General features: G+C 33.4%; 1 protein-coding gene across 1 annotated transcript in view; it reads right to left on the reverse strand.

Annotated features, from left to right (window-relative positions):
* Window positions 1–21,145, reverse strand: part of Prp8 (pre-mRNA processing factor 8) — a 411,861-nt gene that overhangs the window by 290,864 nt on the left and 99,852 nt on the right. The window contains exons 8-9 of the mRNA XM_090407427.1: window positions 19,047–19,152; window positions 7,712–7,902 (exon numbers count right to left, since the gene is read on the reverse strand). Coding sequence (XP_090263553.1) covers window positions 7,712–7,902; window positions 19,047–19,152 — 297 coding nt within the window. The remainder of the gene's footprint in view (window positions 1–7,711; window positions 7,903–19,046; window positions 19,153–21,145) is intronic.

Raw genomic sequence — 21,145 nt, forward strand, 5'->3', positions numbered from 1 at the left:
ATTATTTACTCGGTAGAACTGTATATAAAAAAGGAAATTAAATGACTTTATACCGAGAATGACAAATTTATTGTTAAGATACAACTAGTTTCGTTGAAATACAACTTCTTCAGGTATCATGGGCAAAGAATAAAATAAAAAATAACAGACACATGAAAAAATACATTAACAGATATAGTATAAAACAAGTACATTTAAAAAAGAATTTAAATTTGTCATTCTCGGTATAAAGTCATTTAATTTCCTTTTATATATTACAACAATCTGGAAACAGTATAACCCATTTGGTATACAAATAACCCCACAAATGACGACAGATACACTACTATTTGCAGACAATCAAATAGTATTAGCTACATTAGAAGATGATTTACAAAGATCATTAAAATCATTAAATGATATCTCAAAACAATATGACAATATCTAAAAAAAAAATAAAAATAATGGCATTCAAAGGAGAAAACCCAATAAGAAGTGAAATAGTGATAGATAATAAAATATTAGAACAAGTAAATACTTTCAGATACTTGGGATGTGATTTATCATACGAAGAAGAAAAAGAGACACTAAAATATCAAAATTTGTCAAAGTAAATGGCATAATAAATAATATATTTAAGCCATCCCTAGTAAAAAACACACTAGAATCAGACTATATAATGTCTTATAATAACCAACTCTACTATACGGAAGCAAAACATGGACCATAAAAAGGAAAAATGAAGAACAAATTCAAACAGCAGAACAGCTGGATATACCAAGTGGGACCATAAAACAAATGAAGAAATCTTACAATCCCTGAAAATAAAACCAATTAATTACTACATAAGACAGTATAAAACATTTAAATTGAATGGACAACAGCAGACTACCAAAAATATTATACAGATACAAAATAAGTGTTAAAAGAAGAATCGGAAGACCAAGAAAGAGATGGCACGAGACCGGAACAGGCCATTTGACTTAAAATCCATGCTAGGAAGAAAAAGAAGCCCCCCCCCCCCCCAAAAAAATCATACAAAAATTATTTCCATTCTCTGATAAGATGTATATAGATAAAGTGCTGCATAAATATACTTTTCACCATTTTTTTTTTAAATCAAAATACAGATATTTCAATCTAAAAATTATCATTAACCAATGTGACTCATTCAAAACAATGAACACAACAATGGATTTTATAATGGCTAGTTAGAAATAATAATAAAACATTCTTATGATAGGATGTTCATTAAAAAAAAAAACATTTCCAGTTGTTCAAAATAAGAATATCTCAAACTTTTGGTAAAAAAACATAGTCATTATGATTTAAGTTTGTGCTATGTAATAAAGCTTCAAAGCTCTTTAGATAATCATTCCAATTTAAAACAGCACTTGCAGGAAAGATGTATCTTTGACTAAAGTATTCTTTGGCCTGCACTGACTGTTATAGAAGTCTGGAATTATGGGATTTTCTGCAGCACATGCAGTATTATATTCTTGAAGTCTGATTCAACCAAATGCCCATTTTGTCCAAAACACATAAGATGGCATACACAAGGCACTTGGTAAACTCCAGGATTTTGGCTCTGCAGTTAATGAAACAAAAAAAAATCTCGCTTTCAATCTGTTTTCAACAAAATCAACTTTGAATTGGTAAATGTGATGTAGCCCATAATATTCGCATTATTGCAAAACCACACTTATTGGTTCTCCATTCAACAACATACTAAATATCATACTACAGATTGAGATAATCTCTTATGCGCTAAGTGAATAAATAAATACATATCCTATCTTTCATAGTTACATGGTGATCATCATTCATTTTAATAAATTATGGAGCCAACTACCATGTTATAATAATAACTGCAGTTTAATAAAAACCAAAATAATCACTCAATGTTTCAGCCTTAATACCAAATTCAACATCTAATACAAAGAAAAACAAGTTACATTACAATACACATAGTATTATACAGTCACACTAATTTGCTCAACCATTAACACTACTGACTTGACCTCTGGTGGAAAAAAACTTACTACATATATATAGTGTATAGTGCTGTATAGTGTATATAGGGTATAGTGCTGTTATCTTTTTGGCTAGAAATTATTAACAGATAAATTAACGAAAGTTAGACTAAATATTACTCACAGACAAACTGAACAAGAATAGTATTGACAGTGGCCAATATATATGAAATCGTGGCCAGAAAATTCGCCATAAATATTTTTACAGTAAGAAAATTCAGAGTAAACATTTTCGCTGTAAAAATTTAAACTAACAATCTAGTGACCTTATCAACCAACTAGTTAGAGGAAGGTAATTTATTTCAAATTAAGCTTTCTAACTGACAATCTGCTTCCATTGATTTCTGATTTCGTCTTTAGCAAATCTGTGTCGGTAATATTAGATGGAGGAAAAACAAAGGCCAAGCAACCCCTATCCCAAATGAAAGAAGTGGATATATAATTCCAGATGAGTATAAATTTCTAGAAAATGGTGAGCAGTTTTTATTATATGATAGTGGTGAAGATGATGAAGAGAGAATTTTAGTGTTTGGTATACATAAGCAGGATTAGATGACCTTGAAAATAATAAGGATTGGGCATGCAACGGTAGTTTTAAATGCAGCCCAAATAGTAATAGGAAGTATTAGCATTCCATGTATTTTTGCTTTCATCAGCATCATGAACCATGAGCTCACTGCCAGTTGATGTCGGATGCCTCCTTCACTATCATCTTCCACCTCTCTTTGTCTGGTGCACAGTGTCGAAGTTTCTGTACACCCATTCCACACCAGTTCTTTATGTCGCCTATCCATTCTCTGTATGGGCTACCTCTTCTGTTTACACCATCCATAATACCAAACATAAATGTCTATCTTCTGATCCTCACTCATTCTGCAGATGTGACCAAATAATTGCAGCTTCCATTTTATAATCTTCTGCATCTCTTCATTTGTTACTTTCTGTACCCATCCTATTCTTAGAATCTTCCTAGAACAAGTTCTTTCAAATAGCAAAATTCTTTTTCTTGATTCCTTATTTATTATAACCCTTATTTGGTATAACCCAGGGGCTACCCTGGGTTATACCAAATTAATTTTATAGGTGATTTAAAAGTAACATCAAGTCTGTAATGGCATAGTATTCTATTTATTTCATCTGATAAACCTTTAATGTATGGAAGAGCTATGGCCTTATTGCAATCTATTATTTGCATTTTTAGGTAGTTTCATGAAGAATTTTATTGATAGTAGTTTTGCTATAACCACTGATTAAACATATTGCTAATATTAATTCTTACCACTACCTTCACAAAAACTCAGGAGTTTATTAAGGGTGGTTGTGGTAAGAATTAGGAAGTACCGTATAAGATGAGGCCTAAATTTTAGGCTATTTTTGGGTTTTAAGCTTATGTTGGTTGTATAAGATGACCCCCCCCCCCAATTTCTTCTTTTTTGTATTAATGTAACATTAGGTATTGTTGTTATATCCGTTATTTTTTTGCATAGCACAGATTTAGCATTTATGCGAATTACCCTAATTAAAAGTGATTAGCCTCAATTTTAATTAATTATTAATTTTGTATTTTTTTTTTAAATTTTAGGATTATTAAAATTGTTATCATTTAAAATCATGGAACCAGCAACAAAACGAAGAAAGTATGAAGCTCGATTTAAAATAAGGGTAATTGAAATGGCAAAGCAAACTAATAACTGTGCTGCTGCAAGAAAGTTTGACATAACCAAAAAGATGGTAAGAGAATGGAGGAAGAAAGAAGATTTTTTAAAAAATAGCCAAAGAAAAAAATGTGCGATGAGAACGGGGATGGATCACATGATGGCCGCAACTGGAAAATCACTTTGCAGAATGGGTGTTCAAACAAAGGCAGAATGGTTATCTTGTTACAAGAAATATGATTAGAGTATATGCACTAAAATAGTCAAAATTGAATCCAGATGAAAGTATAGAATTTCAAGCTACTTCAGGATGGTGTAATCGTTTTATGAATAGAGAAAATCTGGTAATATGACAAAAAACGAAAATTGCTCAAAAACTACCAGCAGATCTTGACCACAAACTTACCAGTTTCCATAAATTTATTATTCAGTTGAGACAAGAACATAAATTTCTATTGTCAAATATTGGAAATATGGATGAAACTCCTATAAGCGTTAAGGATCATAACCTATAAGGATATGATAAGCAATAAAACAGTGGAGCAATCCTAGATGTCTGCTTGAAACAAACCATTTAAAGATCACATGCAAGATGAGTGGAATAACTATGTTGACTGGTGAAAAACATTTATAAACGGTGGATCTATGCATGCTGCATCACTTGATATGTTGTGCAATTTTGTGATCAAAGCATGGAATAAAGTAAAAGTAGAGACTGTAATAAAATCATTTAAAAATTGTTATATCTCTAATCTTATGGATGGTACAGCAGAAGATGTTGTGGGACACTGATGACGATGAAAATGAAATCAATTCACCGGATTCAAACTGGGATCCATATGACGATCATTTAAACAATGAATGTGAAGAACTATTTTGAACAGATGATGAAGAAAATTAACATGAAAATTTAGGTTAATAATTATTTGTTTTTTAAGACTTACATCTATTGTAATATTTTAAATAAATTTATGTAAAAAAAATAATCTGATTTGTTTATAAACACTGCCTATTTTCTTATATAACGATGTATTGTAACTACCTAAATGTTCATCCAGGAAATTAAGCTTCCCTTTTTATACTCGCCATATAAGACAAACCATGATTTTGAGGGATTTTCTGTAGTATTTGAGAGTCGTCTTATACGGTATGTATTGCCCAGCTTGTGTGGGCCTCAGTAGATAGTGCAGGATAGACTGCCTAAGGGAAGATGTGGAGACAATAATGGAAACTACAGAAAATTATAGAAAGAACAGAAAAGTGTGATGAACACCCAGGAAGATGACAAATTGCATAGGGATAAAGAAACTGAGGCATACCAACGAAATGCTGTGCTGTGTCAGGTGACCAAAACAGTCATCTGACCTAGATTCATGTAAGGAGGAAATGGATTAGCCATTTGCAATTACAAAAAAAAAAAAAACCTACGAAGGGTAGTAATAGAATACAGCCGAATACAAAGCTGGATCAACTACATTTCCACTAAAAGCAAAATCATTATTGGATGGAGTCATCAGCTGGTACAGTGACACCATAGAGAAACTTAAAATTAATTTTAGAAGAACTCCCTTACTTCTATAGCCTACCAAAAATAAATAAGGAAGACAACTTCTGAGATTCAGTGTAAATCACAGATTCATTCATGCTGAAGTTTCTGGAAGAATTGGTAATAATGAAACAAATAATTTGCTAACAAACAATTACATAGTGACATTCCACCAGTTCAACATTATGTAATAACTTGACTGGCATCCTCTCAACAAATATTTGTAGAGCAAGGACAGACACATACAAGGAAGCAGGAGGCAAGAGTTATGCTCCTTATGATCTTCTGTAGCTAATGCTGATGAGAAAATAAGACAGTACTCCAAAATTTGTGTAAAATAACACCATCAGTTCTACTGCAGTTATCAGGGGTCTGAAATACTCAAGCTGCTTCCAAGAATAGCAGTTGTGGCTTGTACATAAGCACTGCGACACCCTCAAGGAAAAAACGAAAAAATTAAATTTATATTTAATTTTTTATAAAATTTAATTATTAATAAAATGTTTATAAATAATAATAATGCAATACAACATGTTAAAGCTTATGTTTCGATTGATTGAATAGTTAATTGGAATTGTTTGATTAACACTTTAGATTATGAAACAAATGCACTGCAATCTAACGCAGTGTCGGAATTAACACGTACAGCCAATTGCAGCTAGATTTGCCTATATTCGTTTGCACTTATCACTGCATGTAACAAGTGAATCCGGCACTGCTTGTTGAGCAGTGTCGCTACAGATAAATTGTATGCTTGTGCACATGATTTCTGTGAGATATGAAACTTTTATTATTGGTGTGTGTTTTCGTAGCGAGGGTGAATTATTTTTTATAAATCTTATTTTATTCTGTTAATATAACATAATTACTTATTTATTATAGATACAAGGCTGAATTATGAGAAGTGTCACTGTTGAAAATATGAAAAGAATTTCATATTTTCTCAATTATTGTTACATGAAACAAATGCAATGCAATCTAACGTAGTGTCGAAACCAACACTGCTCAACTAGCAGTGTCGCTACAGATAAATTGCATGCTCACATGCATTATTTCTGTGTACGAAACTTATTACTGGTGCATATTCGTGGTGAGAGTGAAAATTTTTAATAAAGAAATTTTTTAATATGTAAATTTACTTATTGATAAATTGGTTACTTATTAGGAAAAAATGAATTATTTTTCTTATTTTGTAGATGCAGCACCCCCACTTAAAATTTTCACTGACCGTCACTGAAGAATAGCCTCTGTAATTTTAAGTGCAATTTGTGTATAAGATCTAATGCAACATCTTCAGCTCGCTCTATGAAACTAAATATTGACATAAGAGAAGATTTAAAGAAAAAGCAGAGACTAATACACATCAACCTAACCTCAAAAACAACAACTGTTTGAAATTATTTAAGACATGATAATGATGGTTAGAATTCAACTGAAGAACTAAAGTTATGGGGTCAGAAGCATATTATGTCTCTTTACTGTATGTGCACTTTTCTGGCCAGTTTGCCTGTTTTGCAGAATGAAATAGACCAGCTCAGCTTCAGTTGAAAAGAACATACAAAGGTTCTTTGCATCCTAAATGGAATTTAAGTACAGGGTCTTTTCAAATAAAGGGTATTGTCAATATGCCGAATGAGTTATGGAAACTCCTCTTTTAAGATTTGGATGGCATAATCCTGTCAGAACTATTTAATAAATGATCAAGAAATTCACCTAAGCAGATTGTTGACTAGGATTCTATGCACAAATTTATTCTAACCTGAAGATTCAAACATACTTGAATTAAGAACAAACATAATTATTGAATTCTACCTATTCATTTCAAGCAATCCCATATGACTATGGGATTACTTGATATTTTTCTCCCTTAAATTTAAACTGAAATGCATAGCCAGCAAAGGTTGGCAGATTGGTAGAGCATCTGCTACTAATGGCTCACGAAAAAAATTAAGCAAGTTTGAGCGCCGCTAGTAGTAGTAGGAAGGGGGATCAATCTCTCGATGCTGTTGGCACACTCTCCCGCAATGAGTCCTTGGACTCCCTGGAGGTGTCACATAATAATAATAATTACTGGCCACTCTCTCTCTTGAGACACAAAGTAATCCACAATATACTGTTTCAAGATTCTGTTTTAATATCTGGATGGAATAATTTGACCAAATGCTAAAACATCAGTTAAATTGGCACATAATTATTTTTACTTTATGACTCGCCCAGCTTCGCCTCCCCCACCAAAAAAAAAAGAAAATTAATACAAAGGATCATAGCTGACCATACTATCCTAAACAAAACCTCCTAAATTTAAGCTTATACTGGCATCACTAATGGTTTGTGGAGTTTATTATTTTCTGGTAACTTGATGCTAACAATATGGATGATGAAATATGAAGTGTAATATAAAGTTATATTTAAACTAAAAAAAAAATTCAAGAATTGTGTTTCATAGTTATAATTAAAAACAAAATAAAGCAGGAAAACTTGACATTTCAAAAACTTACCATAATTTAACTAATGGTATGTCTATACTTCGACGTGTTCTTCCAGAACGAAGATTAAATGGTCGTGGTGCCCATAATAATGCAATTCCATTTGCAGTGTTATCTGTATATAATGGACAATCTTGAAGAAAAGGCTGAACATGTTCAGGTAATTCAAAATCTTCATCATCATCAGGAAGTGGTTCTGTTCCCTGCAGAAATAACCAGAGGATAAACATAAATGGAAAAAAAAAAATTATACATATGAAGGGAAAAGGTCAAAATGACTTTTCTATTCAATACAAAATAATAAATATTAAAAATGTATTTGAAATTCATGAAAATCTCATTGGTCAGAGTACCTCCTCACTGGTTACTAACTCAAATACTTCCATTATCTTAACGTCATTCTCTCTCTCTCTCTCTCTTTTTTTTTTTTGGGGGGGGGGGAGTCCACATCTTGCTTGCATAAATAACAACACTAATAAATTCCTGCCAAAATGGGCACACATTACTTTTAACAATCTCTTCTGCATCTGACCTACTTAACCCTTCACATTCCTGTCAAATTCTTTCCAATGCTCTTCTTATGCTAAAATCTGGGGAATTTAGTTAAAATGTAACTATAATCAATATTATACATAACTGCATCATCGTCATCATCAATTCATGACATGTACCCTAAAGGGGTGTACAGGATATGATAGTATTACATGAAAAATTTACATCATCACTAACTTCCTATCTACAATTTTCGTCCAAATCAGTCTGTTACTTGTCAAGACTCCAACATTACATGATCTTATATTTCAATCGTCTAAGGCACTTTGTACCATATTATCCATCTATATCTTGGTCTTCCTCTGGTCATTTTCCTGCCAACCTGGCAGAAAACACTTACTTTGCTAATCTTGACTCGCCCATTCTGTTTAAGACCATACCACCTGAGATGAGCTCTGCTAATGCATTCCTGGATGCTGACAACGTCAAGTTCTTTCCTAATATCCTCATTTTTAATATGATAGTGCAATTGATGCGCCATCTGTTCATGCCTCTAATCTTTCTAGACTCCATATCTGCTGTCTCTAGTCTTTGGTAAACTGTTTTACTTCTGACCCAATTCTCAGATCCACAAGTTAAAACTGGTTTGAACACTGTCTTGTATATAGCAATTTAGTGTTCATACTAATTTCTCTCTTATTCCATATGAATTTATTCAATTGACTTCCTACCATACTAGCTTAGTTGATTCTGTTGTCTATTTCCATATATAATTTACCATCTTCACTAAAAATCGTGCCTAAGTAACTGAAATGTTTTACTTGTTCCACAGTTTCTCATTTCATAACACACTTGATATTTTCAACAAGTCTACCTATTTTCATTGTCTTTGTCTTTTTATTGCTGACCTTCATACCATATCTATTACAACAGTTATTAAATTTAGTCAGAGAATCTTGCAAACTTGTAGCGGATTTATTTAGAAGTATAACATCGTCCGCATAAAGCAAAGAGCTGACATTAACATCTCCAATTCTGACATCATGTTTAAAACCACTTTCCTACATAATGTGATCCATATAGATAATGATTAACAGAGGGGAAAATGTACATCCTTGTCTCACACCAGATTTAACATTAAACCATTTTCCTGTACTTCCTTCAATTCTAACTGCTGACTTGCAACTCAAATAAAGACAAAGTATTGTTTGATATAATGCCCCATTGACACCATATAACTGTAGTGTATTGAACAGCTTCTCTCTTGGCACCTTGTCGTATGCCTTTTCCAGATAGACAAAACTTAAATACAGATGTTTGTTATATTCCCATGCTTTCTCAACTATTTGTCGTTAAGTTAAGATCTGATCCTGACAGCCTCTATTTGGCCTGAATCCAGCATGTTCTTCACCAAGCTTCCTTTCCACAATCCTTCCAAACCGTTTCTTAAGTATACTTGCATAAATCTTACCAGGAACACTCACTAGAAAAATATCCCTGTAATTCTCACATTCAGTTTTATTTCCCTTTTTATATATGGGTACTATGAGAGCTCTACTCCAATCATCAGGAATTCGTCCCTCTGTCCAGGCTTTCTGAACTATGCAGCGGAACCACTGTAACACTTTTATAACACCATACTTCAGCGTTTCTGGTCGAATATCATCTATTCCTGCTGCCTTTCCACATTTCAAGTCTTTGATGGCTTTTTCTACTTCAAGTATGGATATGTATTCCTGACTGCATGCCTGGTCAGTGTTTTTTACCACTGTGCTGTCATCACTGCTTGTTTCATTTAGCAGTTTTTCAAAGTAATTACTCCATACTTCAAGGATATCTTTTTCTCCTGTTTTCATGTCACCTTTATCATCTCTAACTCCTTTTACAGTACTCTTTCCTCCATTTCTAAGCTTCTTCAACAACCTCCAGAATATCTTACCACCTTCTTGATATTTATTTTCTATGTACTTGCTAGCTAGTTTTAAACAGTGTTTCGCTTTCTTACATTTGTCTCTGTATTCTCTACGAGCAAAAGCTGACTTATTTGCGAGGAACTTTTGATATGCTTTCTTCTTTTCGTTCACTGCCTCTTTAACTTCCTGTGTCCACCATAGAGTTCTGATTTTTCTATCATTGCAGACAACCTCACCACATGCCTCTCTGGCTGAATCAATCAGGATTTTATTCAAGGTTTGCCACTGTATCTCCAAGGTTTGGTTCTTGTTCTCAAATTCTTTGTGTATTTTAGTCTACAGTTCACATCTGAGAGCTGCTCAACTTTTATTCGCTTTAAAACTTTCTTACATGTCATTCTTTTCAATATGAATTTCAATTTTATCCTGCTCAAGACTAAATAGTGATCACTTCCAATTTCAAATCCTCTGTACACTCTGGTGTAATGCACCAGGGAGAAAACATTACCATCAACAATAACACAGTCAATGAGACTTTTCTTATTCCTTGCCTCTTCTCTCCATGTGAATTTGTGAACACATTTTTATGTTGGAACATGGTATTAGTAATAAAGAGTCCATGTCCTGAGCAGAAATCTAATAGGTATTTGCCATTATTATTAGCTTTGCTGTTTTCTCCAAATTTTCCCAAAATATTTTTGTATGTCTGACCAACACTTCCTACTCTGCTGTTTAGATCGCCAACAAGGACCAACTTCCCTTTTTCATTGTGTCAGTGGCTTTCTCTAGAGCCTCAAAAAATTTCTCCACTTCTACCTTAGTAGTGCCTTTTGTGGGACCATAGGCACAAATAAATCTCATCTGATATTTGCCCACATCACTCTACTTGAGAATGCCTGCCATTCAAGAAGATTAGCCTCGTATTTAGTGTTGAATACTATGGCTAAATCTGAAAACAAACCCCAACTCAACATCACCAGAGTTAAAGATCGGTACTATCAACGTAGGAAGCCTGAATGGCAAAGAAATGGAGCTAGCTGAGGAATTAGATAAGTACCAAATCGACATAATAGGGGTGACTGAAACAATAAATACAAAATGTTATATTCAGGCAATGATAATCAAGGAAAAGAAGGAGTAGCCATAGTATTCAACACAAAATACGAGGCTAATTTTCTTGAATGGCAGTCAGTCTCAAGTAGAGTAATGTGGGCAAATATGAGAATGGGGAACTGGACAATGAGACTTATTTGTGCCTATGGTCCCACAGAAGGTTCTACTAAGGTAGAAGTGGAGGATTTTTTGAGGCTTTAGAAAAAGCAACAGACACAATGAAAAATGAAAAGTTGCTCCTTGTTGGGGATCTAAATAGCAGAGTAGGAAATGATTGAGACATACAAAATTGAATTTCATATTGAAAAGAATAACATGTAAGAAAGTTTTAAAGCGAATAAAAGTTGAGCAGCTCTCAGATGTGAACTGTAGACTAAAACACACAAAGATTATTGAAGAAAAAATGAAAGAGTTTGAGAACAGGAATGAAACCTTGGAGATTCAGTGGCAAGGCCTGAAGAAAACATTGATTGATTCTGCCAGAGAGGCATGTGGTGAGGTTGTCTGTAAGGATAAAAAAATCAGAACTCCCTGGTGGACACAGGAAGTTAAAGAGGCAGTGAAGGAAAAGAAGAAAACATATCAAAAGTTCCTGTCAAATAAGTCAGCTTGTGCTCTTAGAAAATATAGAGACAAATGCAAGAATGCTAAACACTGTGTAAAACTAGCTAAACAAAAGTCATGGGAGGACTTTGGCAAGAATATAGAAAACAAATATGAAGAAGGTGGCAAAATATTCTGGAGGTTGTTGAAGAAGCTTAAGAATGGAGGAAAGAGTGCAGTAAAAGGAATTAGAGATGATAAAGGTGACATGAAAACGGGAGAAAAAGATATCCTTGAAGTATAGAGTAATTACTTTGAAAAACTGCTAAATGAAACAAGCAGTGATGACAGCATAGTGGTAAAAAACACTGACCAGGCATGCAGTCAGGGAATACATATCCAAACTTGAAGTAGAAAAAGCCATCAAAGGCTTGAAATTTGGAAAGGCAGCAGGAGTAGATGATATTCGACCAGAAATGCTGAAGTATGGTGGTATAAGAGTCTCACAGTGGCTGCACTGCATAGTTCAGAAAGCCTGGACAGAGGGACGAATTCCTGATGATTGGAGTAGAGCTCTCATGGTACCCATATATAAAAAGGGAAATAAAACTGCGTGTGAGAATTACAGAGGTATTTCCCTACTGAGTGTTCCTGGCAAGATCTATGCAAGTATACTTAAGAAACGATTGAGAAGAATTGTGGAAGAAAAGCTGGGTGAAGAACAAGCTGGATTCAGGCCAAATAAAGGCTGTCAGGATCAGATCTTCAGTTTACGACAAATAGTCGAGAAAGCATGGGATTATAACAAAGATCTGTATTTAAGTTTTGTCAATTTGGAAAAGGCATATGACAAGGTGCCAAGAGAGAAGCTATTCAATTCAATACGCTGCAGTTATATGGTGTCAATGGGGCATTATATCAAGTAATACTTAGTCTTTATTTGAGTTGCAAGTCAGCAGTTAGAATTGAAGGAAGTACAGGAAAATGGTTTAATGTTAAATCTGGTGTGAGACAAGGATGTACATTATCTCCTCTGTTATTCATTATCTATATGGATCACGTTATGAAGGAAAGTGGTATTAAACATGATATCAAAATTGGAGATGTTAATGTCAGCTCTTTGCTTTATGCGGACGATGTTATACTTCTAAATAAATCTGCAAGAAGTCTGCAAGATTCTCTGACTAAATTGAATAGCTGTTGTAATAGATATGGTATGAAGGTCAGCAATAAAAAGACAAAGACAATGAAAATAGGCAGAATCATTGAAAATGTCACTGTATTGTGAATGGAGAACCTGTGGAACAAGTAAAACATTTCAGCTACTTAGGCAAGATTTTTAGTGAAGATGGTAAATTAATTATAGAAATAGACACCAGAATCAGCGAAGCTGGTATGGTGGGAAGTCAACTTAATAAATTCATATGGAATAAGAGAGAAATTAGTCAGAACACTAAATTAGCTGTATACAAGACAGTGTTCAAACCAGTTTTAACTTATGGATCTGAGAGCTGGGTCAGAAGTAAAACACTTGACCAAAGACTAGAGACCACAGATATGAGAGTCCTGAGAAAGATTATGGGCCTGAACAGATGGCATCAATGGCAATATCATATTAAAAACGAGGATATTAGGAAAGAACTTGAAATTGTCAGCATCCAGGAATGTATTAGCAGAGCTAATCTCAGGTGGTATGGTCACTTAAACAGAATGGGCAGGGAAAGATTAGCAAAACAAGTGTTCTCTGCCAGGTTGGCAGCAAAACCACCCAGAGGAAGACCAAGATATAGGTAGATTGATACGGTACAAAGTGCTTTAGATGATAGAAATATAAGTTCTGATAATGTTGGAATCTTGACAAGTAACAGACTGATTTGGAGGAAAATTGTAGATAGGAAATTAATGATGATGTAATTTTTTTCATGTAGTACTATCGTATCCTGTACACCCCTTGAGGGTACATGGCAGGAATTTGATGATGATGATGATGATGATACTATGGCTACCTCTTCTTTTCCTTGATTGTCATTGCCTGAATATAACATTTTGTATTTATTGCTCAGAAAGATCTGACCAGTTTTTTTTTTGTTTCACTCACCCCTATTATGTCAATCTGATACTTATCTAATTCCTGAGCTAGCTCCACTGCTTTGCCATTCAGGCTTCTTATGTTGATAGTACCGATATTTAACTCTGGTGATGTTGAGTTGGGATGTGCTTTCAGATTTGTTCCAGTAGCTGACTTTTTGCTGATTGCCCTGGTTGCCTGGCAAAAACAATGGGGGCCTTGTTTAACTGGGCGATGCCCTAGCCAACATGAAATTTTGTCATTTTGTATATTGGTTTAAGCCAATAAGAATACAATTTGGTTGGCTAAATCCCAAATTGCCAGCCCATCCTCGTTCGTTCAGTATCCAGGTAGATACCCAATAGGGTGCACCACGAGAAGGTGAAGATTGGACATTAGGTCAGAAGCCCTGGTCCGTTCTCTGCATTCCTTTAAAGTGCTATGTGGAGGTCTCCTCTCAGTTATACAGCTTTGACCCTAATTGCATGACTTTTTTTTAAAAAAAAGTTGCCATTTTATCAAAATACTACTTGTTACATACTTCTTACATCTTACAACTATGACAAAGCATATGCAAGTTAATTGAATTATGATATATCAGCAGTGTTCATTTCTGAAAGAATGAATAAAAGTTTATTCTAAAGTGAATGTTTTATTTCTGTTATTTCTTTTAAATGCAACTTTGAATTATTTTTACCTTCTTACAACTAACTTTTAATGATCAACAGAAATACAGTCAACTCTTAATGATATAATCACGTAATCACAAGAAAGATATTTCTTTAACCAAATATTTCGGTCTGGAAATAGCAGACCATCGTCGGTGGTATTACAAGAACAGTTTAAAAAATATACAAGCTAGAATACTAACAATAGATCGTTGAAATTAGAACATGCCGCGTGATGTTATATCACTAAGTATGAAACGAAATATTTTGAAGTAGAAACATGATTGAATTTGCTATTAAAAAAAAAAAAAAAAAAAAAAAAAAAAATTAATGAGTAATCTTGATTAGGCTTTCCCAGATTTTTGATATAGATATGCAGTCATTACGATTCAGGTTGGGATGATGGAGCAAGGCCTCCACGCTTTCCTTGAACAAACGTTCGAACCTATAACGGGATCTATGTAAGAGGCGCGTTTTGGACCAAAGGATGCTGTGGTCAGTTTCAATCCCGTGTTGAGCCAAACCAGACTTTTCAGGTTTATTGTGAAGAATGGATGATTGATGTTCTTGGATTCTTTTTTCAAGAGAACGTCCAGTCTGTCCAAAGTAAGAGAGATCACAGTTGCAAGGAATTTGATAAACTCCAGGAAGAGATAAAGTTGAGCGTTTGTCTTTAGGAGAAGGAAAATGAGAAGACAATTTGTTAATAGGAGAATATGTAGCTGTTAAATCATATTTCTTCAAAATTCTTGCGATAGGTTCTGCGATAAGAATCCAAGAACATCAATCATCCATTCTTCACAATAAACCTGAAAAGTCTGGTTTGGCTCAACACGGGATTGAAACTGACCACAGCATCCTTTGGTCCAAAACGCGCCTCTTACATAGATCCCATTATAGGTTCGAACGTTTGTTCAAGGAAAGCATGGAGGCCTTGCTCCATCATCCCAACCTGAATCGTAATGACTGCATATCTATATCAAAAATCTGGGAAAGCCTAATCAAGATTACTCATTAATTTTTTTTTTTTTTTTTTTTTTTAATAGCAAATTCAATCATGTTTCTACTTCAAAATATTTCGTTTCATACTTAGTGATATAACATCACGCGGCATGTTCTAATTTCAACGATCTATTGTTAGTATTCTAGCTTGTATATTTTTTAAACTGTTCTTGTAATACCACCGACGATGGTCTGCTATTTCCAGACCGAAATATTTGCTTAAATAAATATCTTTCTTGTGATTACGTGATTATATCATTCAGTCTTATGTCGCAAGTATCCTTAAAACAACACAGTCAACTCTTATTATTGCTAATTCACAAGGACAAAAAATGGTTATTATTATCATCATCTGGGTCCTTGGGGAGGTAAGGACTGATCAAGGGATGCAGTAGATAATCCACAGCAGCTGTCATACCTGCTCTTAAACTAATTCAACAGGCAAACTGTCCCATTCACTAAGTGCTTTGTGAGAGAAAAATCTTGCCCTTATCCCTTTCTAAAAAACACACAAACTTAACTTCTGCAGATGTCGCTTGTCCTCTTCCCACATTCTATATAATGAAAAATTTCATCAACCATCTTATATCAACCATCAAATATCTTACACCCGTTCAGAAATTATATACCTCTTATCATATCTTTCTCCTGTTTACCAGTGTCTGCTGTACATATACTCTCAAATTTTTCTCCATAATTCCAATACAGAAAAATTTCAGTATATCTTTGTGTGTGTATGTATCATAAGAGCATCAGAAATTCGATGCTGTAATGAATATATACTGTACAATTTATTACTGTGGATAAGTAGGCTAAGTGAAAACTTTTAAGTTACTTCAGGGCTGCAGTAAACAAGGCCATAGTGTCACGATAATTGTCCAAAAATAAAAATTTATTTATACATAGAATTTTTCCTTGGAATAAAAATGACAGAAATGCTGCTTAAGTGAAAGGACAAAAAAAAGATGAAAACTGCATTTTAAAGATAAAACTTTTTATGGATTCTCCCAAGCAAAGAAAACTTTGCTAAGTCTGTTATTTCTATTACAAATTTAATTTGCTCTAAAGAAGAAAGAGCAAAAATATTCTATTATATTGATATTTGTGAGCCATGCTTAAACAATGCTTTTTATTTTCATTTTAAAAACTTAAGTGTAAAAAAAGGAAGTTACATTAATTTTAGACAAATCATGGAGACTACAACTGTGTTAGAATTACTTACTTTACTTTCCTGACGTTTCAACCTTCATATTAAGGATCATCATCTGGAGCGAATACATGTATGCATGCACACACACAAATTATACTACATTTCAAACAGTATGTCAAAAAGACAATGATTTGATCAACTGTTATTCTTCTGACCTGACCTCTAGTGGAGTAAAAGCTATATCAAAGCTATAGTCTATTTATAACATCATCAGAGAACAAATTCATATAGGCAGTTTTATTACCTCCTTAAATTTACATTCATGCCACATTTTGGTGTGATGTAAACAACAGGTGCCTTTCCAGTCAATTCTATGTAGAATATTCAGGGCATGATCAGAAAGTCCAGATTTATCATAGTTATTATATTTAATGTGCCATTTATGTTCCTTTTTTTTCTGATAGGAATTGTGCATCCTGTTTCACCTTTGGGCAAATTACAGGTGCAATGAATACAGTACACTCCAGGGTGGGCAGCGGAAGAAATGGGTCATTGGATGAGTTGAGCAAGTTCTTTAATTTTGCAGGTTTTAAAGGTGAAATAATATGAAGGTTGAAATGTTGGAAAAATGAATGCTTATTGCCGTGTAACACTAAAGGAAAGGAAGTTACTTAAACTATAGACTTGAATATTCTAAAGGTATTTTAATACCAAAATATTTTTCCGAGATACATTTGCCAGATTACGAGTTCCACTAGGTGCTGTTTGAATTTTTAATGCATAATTATCAATATCCTGATAAGCAGTAAGAGGAGCTTATATTTGTAGATATTGAGGGAAAAGTAATATTTTTCCTTGATGTTGTTTATTCAGCAAATCTAATGGTAAACAAAGTCTGAAATAACAAAAACTTCCAGTCTTTACATTTTGATGTGAAAGGACACTGTTGATGAATTTGTTCCTATATTCACAAAAATCATAGCACTATGGGTGATAAGTATAAGTGGAATTGTTTTTTATATTTTATTAGTTCCCTGCAAACAAGTACTCTGAGATAAAAATTTAGGCTGCATTCCGACAAAAGGATTTGAGGATACCCATATTAATCAATAATTCCATCTATTAATGGTCCTAAAAAGTTGTAGAGGTCTTTCATTTTGAAGAGAAAACTCAAGATATCTGGATAGCATTCCATAACCATCAGAATATATTTATCTCGATTGTAAGACAATGGGAAATGATCTATTATTTCAAATTATTCCTGCTCATGGGCTTTACCATTAGATGAACCTTTCAAAGGCAAAAGGAGCAAGAGTTTATTTATTTTTTTTTTTTTTTTGACACAAGATCTCAAGATGACCCTTCACATATTCTCAGCATTTTTTTTTAAATTTAATATTCAGTACACTGTTAAAGGAACTGTAAACTAAATAATTTCAAGTTTATGTTACTCTATTAGCATTTTTAAATATATACTCTAATTTTCTCAGTGGAAAAAATGACTAGGGTCTCCTCAATTATCAAATCATTTCTGTTAATCAATTTCCTCTATGTGGGCAGTAGTCACAGAAATCATAAGAGATGTAAAATGTCTCTCCTAATTTCTGATGAGCAGAGGACTTCTATAAAGCAAAATCTAATGAATTCCAATGCTTTTTTGTTCTTTTATTTTCCCTCATACATTTTCTGAAATGTATTATTCACCAAAGCTACTCACTAGCTTTGCTCTTCAAGAAATTCAAAAGATGAACATTAACTTTCTCTTTGTCAGGTCTTAATCCATTCTAATCAATCACATATAATTTATGTAAATCACACTCACAAATGGCTGTAAACCTACCATACATTTCATGCCATAGGGAGGGTTAAATGCTAAACAAGTTAGGGATCAATGCCTGAGAGACAACAAACAAAGCACTTTGTCATGTCGCTTAGAAACAGGGCAGTGGCCCATTCGCACAAAGTCCATCGACCACCTAGACTTTCACAAACATTCATGATACAGTGGGAATCAAAACCAGAAAATGCTGGATTTGACTCCCACTGTATGGAGATAGAGAACAGAGGCACTATCTATTCTACCAATCAAACCATCTGTGTTATGTAAATCAAATCCACAACGGGTTATCAACCTATTGTACATTAGCACTACTATCCTAGTTACTCTCTTAGCATTTTTACCTATATACTCTAATTTTCTCAGTGGAAAAAAAAAAAAGACTAAGAAAATTCATTTAGTTAATTCTTATTTTTATTTATTTAAATCACAATGGCATTAGTTACAAACATTCCTGTGGTGCTATTCTAGTAAACTAGCTCCAAAGAATGACTTTGGAGCTAGTTTAAACGACTCTAACATTTTCTAGGAATATACAGATTCTGTAATAGAAGAACTTACCTTCACTGCATGCCTATGTGAAATAGGATTAATTAAGGGGTCAAAATAAAAAGCAGGCAAATCTGGATCTTCAGTTTTGATAAATACAACATTAGGAGTATGATACCTAAAAAAAAAAAAATGATATATTTCCATTAATTAGTGTTACAAGACATTTTCCAATATTATGTTAAAAGCTTTAAATATGAATTAAAAATTAAGGCAAAATGTTTAACTGTTTCACTTGTATGAAAAAATAAAAAAAAGCATAGCGCCAAAATGCTTCTGAAAACAATTTTTTATTGAATATTTTTTTAAATATCATCATCATTATTGTAATATCCTTACCCTTAATCTTAACATTGTTGACAATGCGAGTTTTCAATGGTCATCATTTTAATATTCATAATATTATTTAATATAACAGTTTCTAGAAATTAGCAGAAGAGTTTGTATGTCCGCATCCTCTCATTATGGAAGAGAACAAGAGCTGAATTCAGGGTAAATAGGGATTTATAAGGATCAGATTTTCAATTTAAGGAAGACAAACAGTTGAGAAATCATAGAAATATAACATGGATGTCTAAGTTTTTCAGATCTAGAAAAGGCCAAGAGAAAAAATGTTCAAACACTATAATTTTATGCAACATTGAGTAATATGTAGCCTATTCTGAAGTTGCAAGTAAGCAGTTAGAATTAAAGGAGATACAGGAAAGTGGTTTCATGTAAAATCAGGTTTAAGAGCGTGCACACTATTTCTCCTCATTATGGGTCACATTATGAAGGAAAGTGGTATCAAACCGGATAATAAAGCTGAAGGTTTAAGTTTTTTTTTACTTAATGCAGATGTTATACTTGTAAATAAATCCATTTCAAGTCTTCAGTTTCTGTTGACTAAACTGAATAACTTATGTAAAAATAAAAAGTTTGGTATTAAAATCAGCATAAAATGACAGATGATGAAAATAGGCAGACACTTTGAAAATATTAGTTGCATCCTGAATAGAGAACCTACACAAGAAGTAAAGACTTTTGAGTACAATTTTTAATGAAGACATCATCATCATCAAATTCCTGCTATGTACCCTCAAGGGGTGTACAGGATATGATAGTACTACATGGAAAAAATTACATCATTACTAACTTCCTATCTACAATTTTCCTCCAAATCTATTTGTTACTTGTCAAGACTCCAACATTATCAGATTTTATATTTCAATCGTCTAAGGCACTTTGTACCGTATCAATCCACCTATATCTTGGTCTTCCTCTGGGTCGTTTTGCTACCAACCTGGCAGAGAACACTTGTTTTGCTAATCTTTCCTCGCCCATTCTGTTTAAGTGACCATACCACCTGAGATTAGCTCTGCTAACGCATTCCTGGAGGCTGACAATGTCAAGTTCTTTCCTAATATCCTCGTTTTTAATATGATATTGCCATTGATGCCATCTGTTCAGGCCCATAATCTTTCTCAGGACTCTCATATCTGTGGTCTCTAGTCTTTGGTCAAGTGTTTTACTTCTGACCCAGCTCTCAGATCCATAAGTTAAAATTGGTTTGAACACTGTCTTGTATACAGCTAATTTGTGTTCCGACTAATTTCTCTCTTATTCCATAAGAATTTATTCAATTGACTTCCCACCATACCAGCTTTGCTGATTCTGTTGTCTATTTCCATATTTAATTTACCATCTTCAGTAAAAATCGTGCCTAAGTAGCTGAAATGTTTTACTTGTTCCACAAGTTCCCCATTCACAACACAGTTGATATTTTCAATCCTTTCTTTTAGACTTGCACGATGATCCGAATGCATTTTTGAAAATTATGGAGACAACTACCGTGTTTGAATAAAAACTTTAGTTTAATATAACTAAAATCTACATTCGACATTTCTACCTTTATGTCAAGGTCATCTTCTGGAGCATACAACTATACACAAGTAACAAGCTATACTACAATCAAACTGGTTTGTTAAAGACACTGACCAACCGCCACAACAATTGTTGGCCTGACCTCTGGTGAAAAAAAAAAAATAAATAAATATAAATAAAAAAAAATATATATATATATACAAATAAAAAAATAAGAAAAAATAAAAAATTATACATCCACGCTAGAG

Source organism: Typopeltis vanoorti, chromosome 17 (assembly GCF_054136105.1).
Source record: "Typopeltis vanoorti isolate ZY-2024b chromosome 17, IOZ_Tvanoo_1.0, whole genome shotgun sequence".
Taxonomy (NCBI): domain Eukaryota; kingdom Metazoa; phylum Arthropoda; class Arachnida; order Uropygi; family Thelyphonidae; genus Typopeltis; species Typopeltis vanoorti.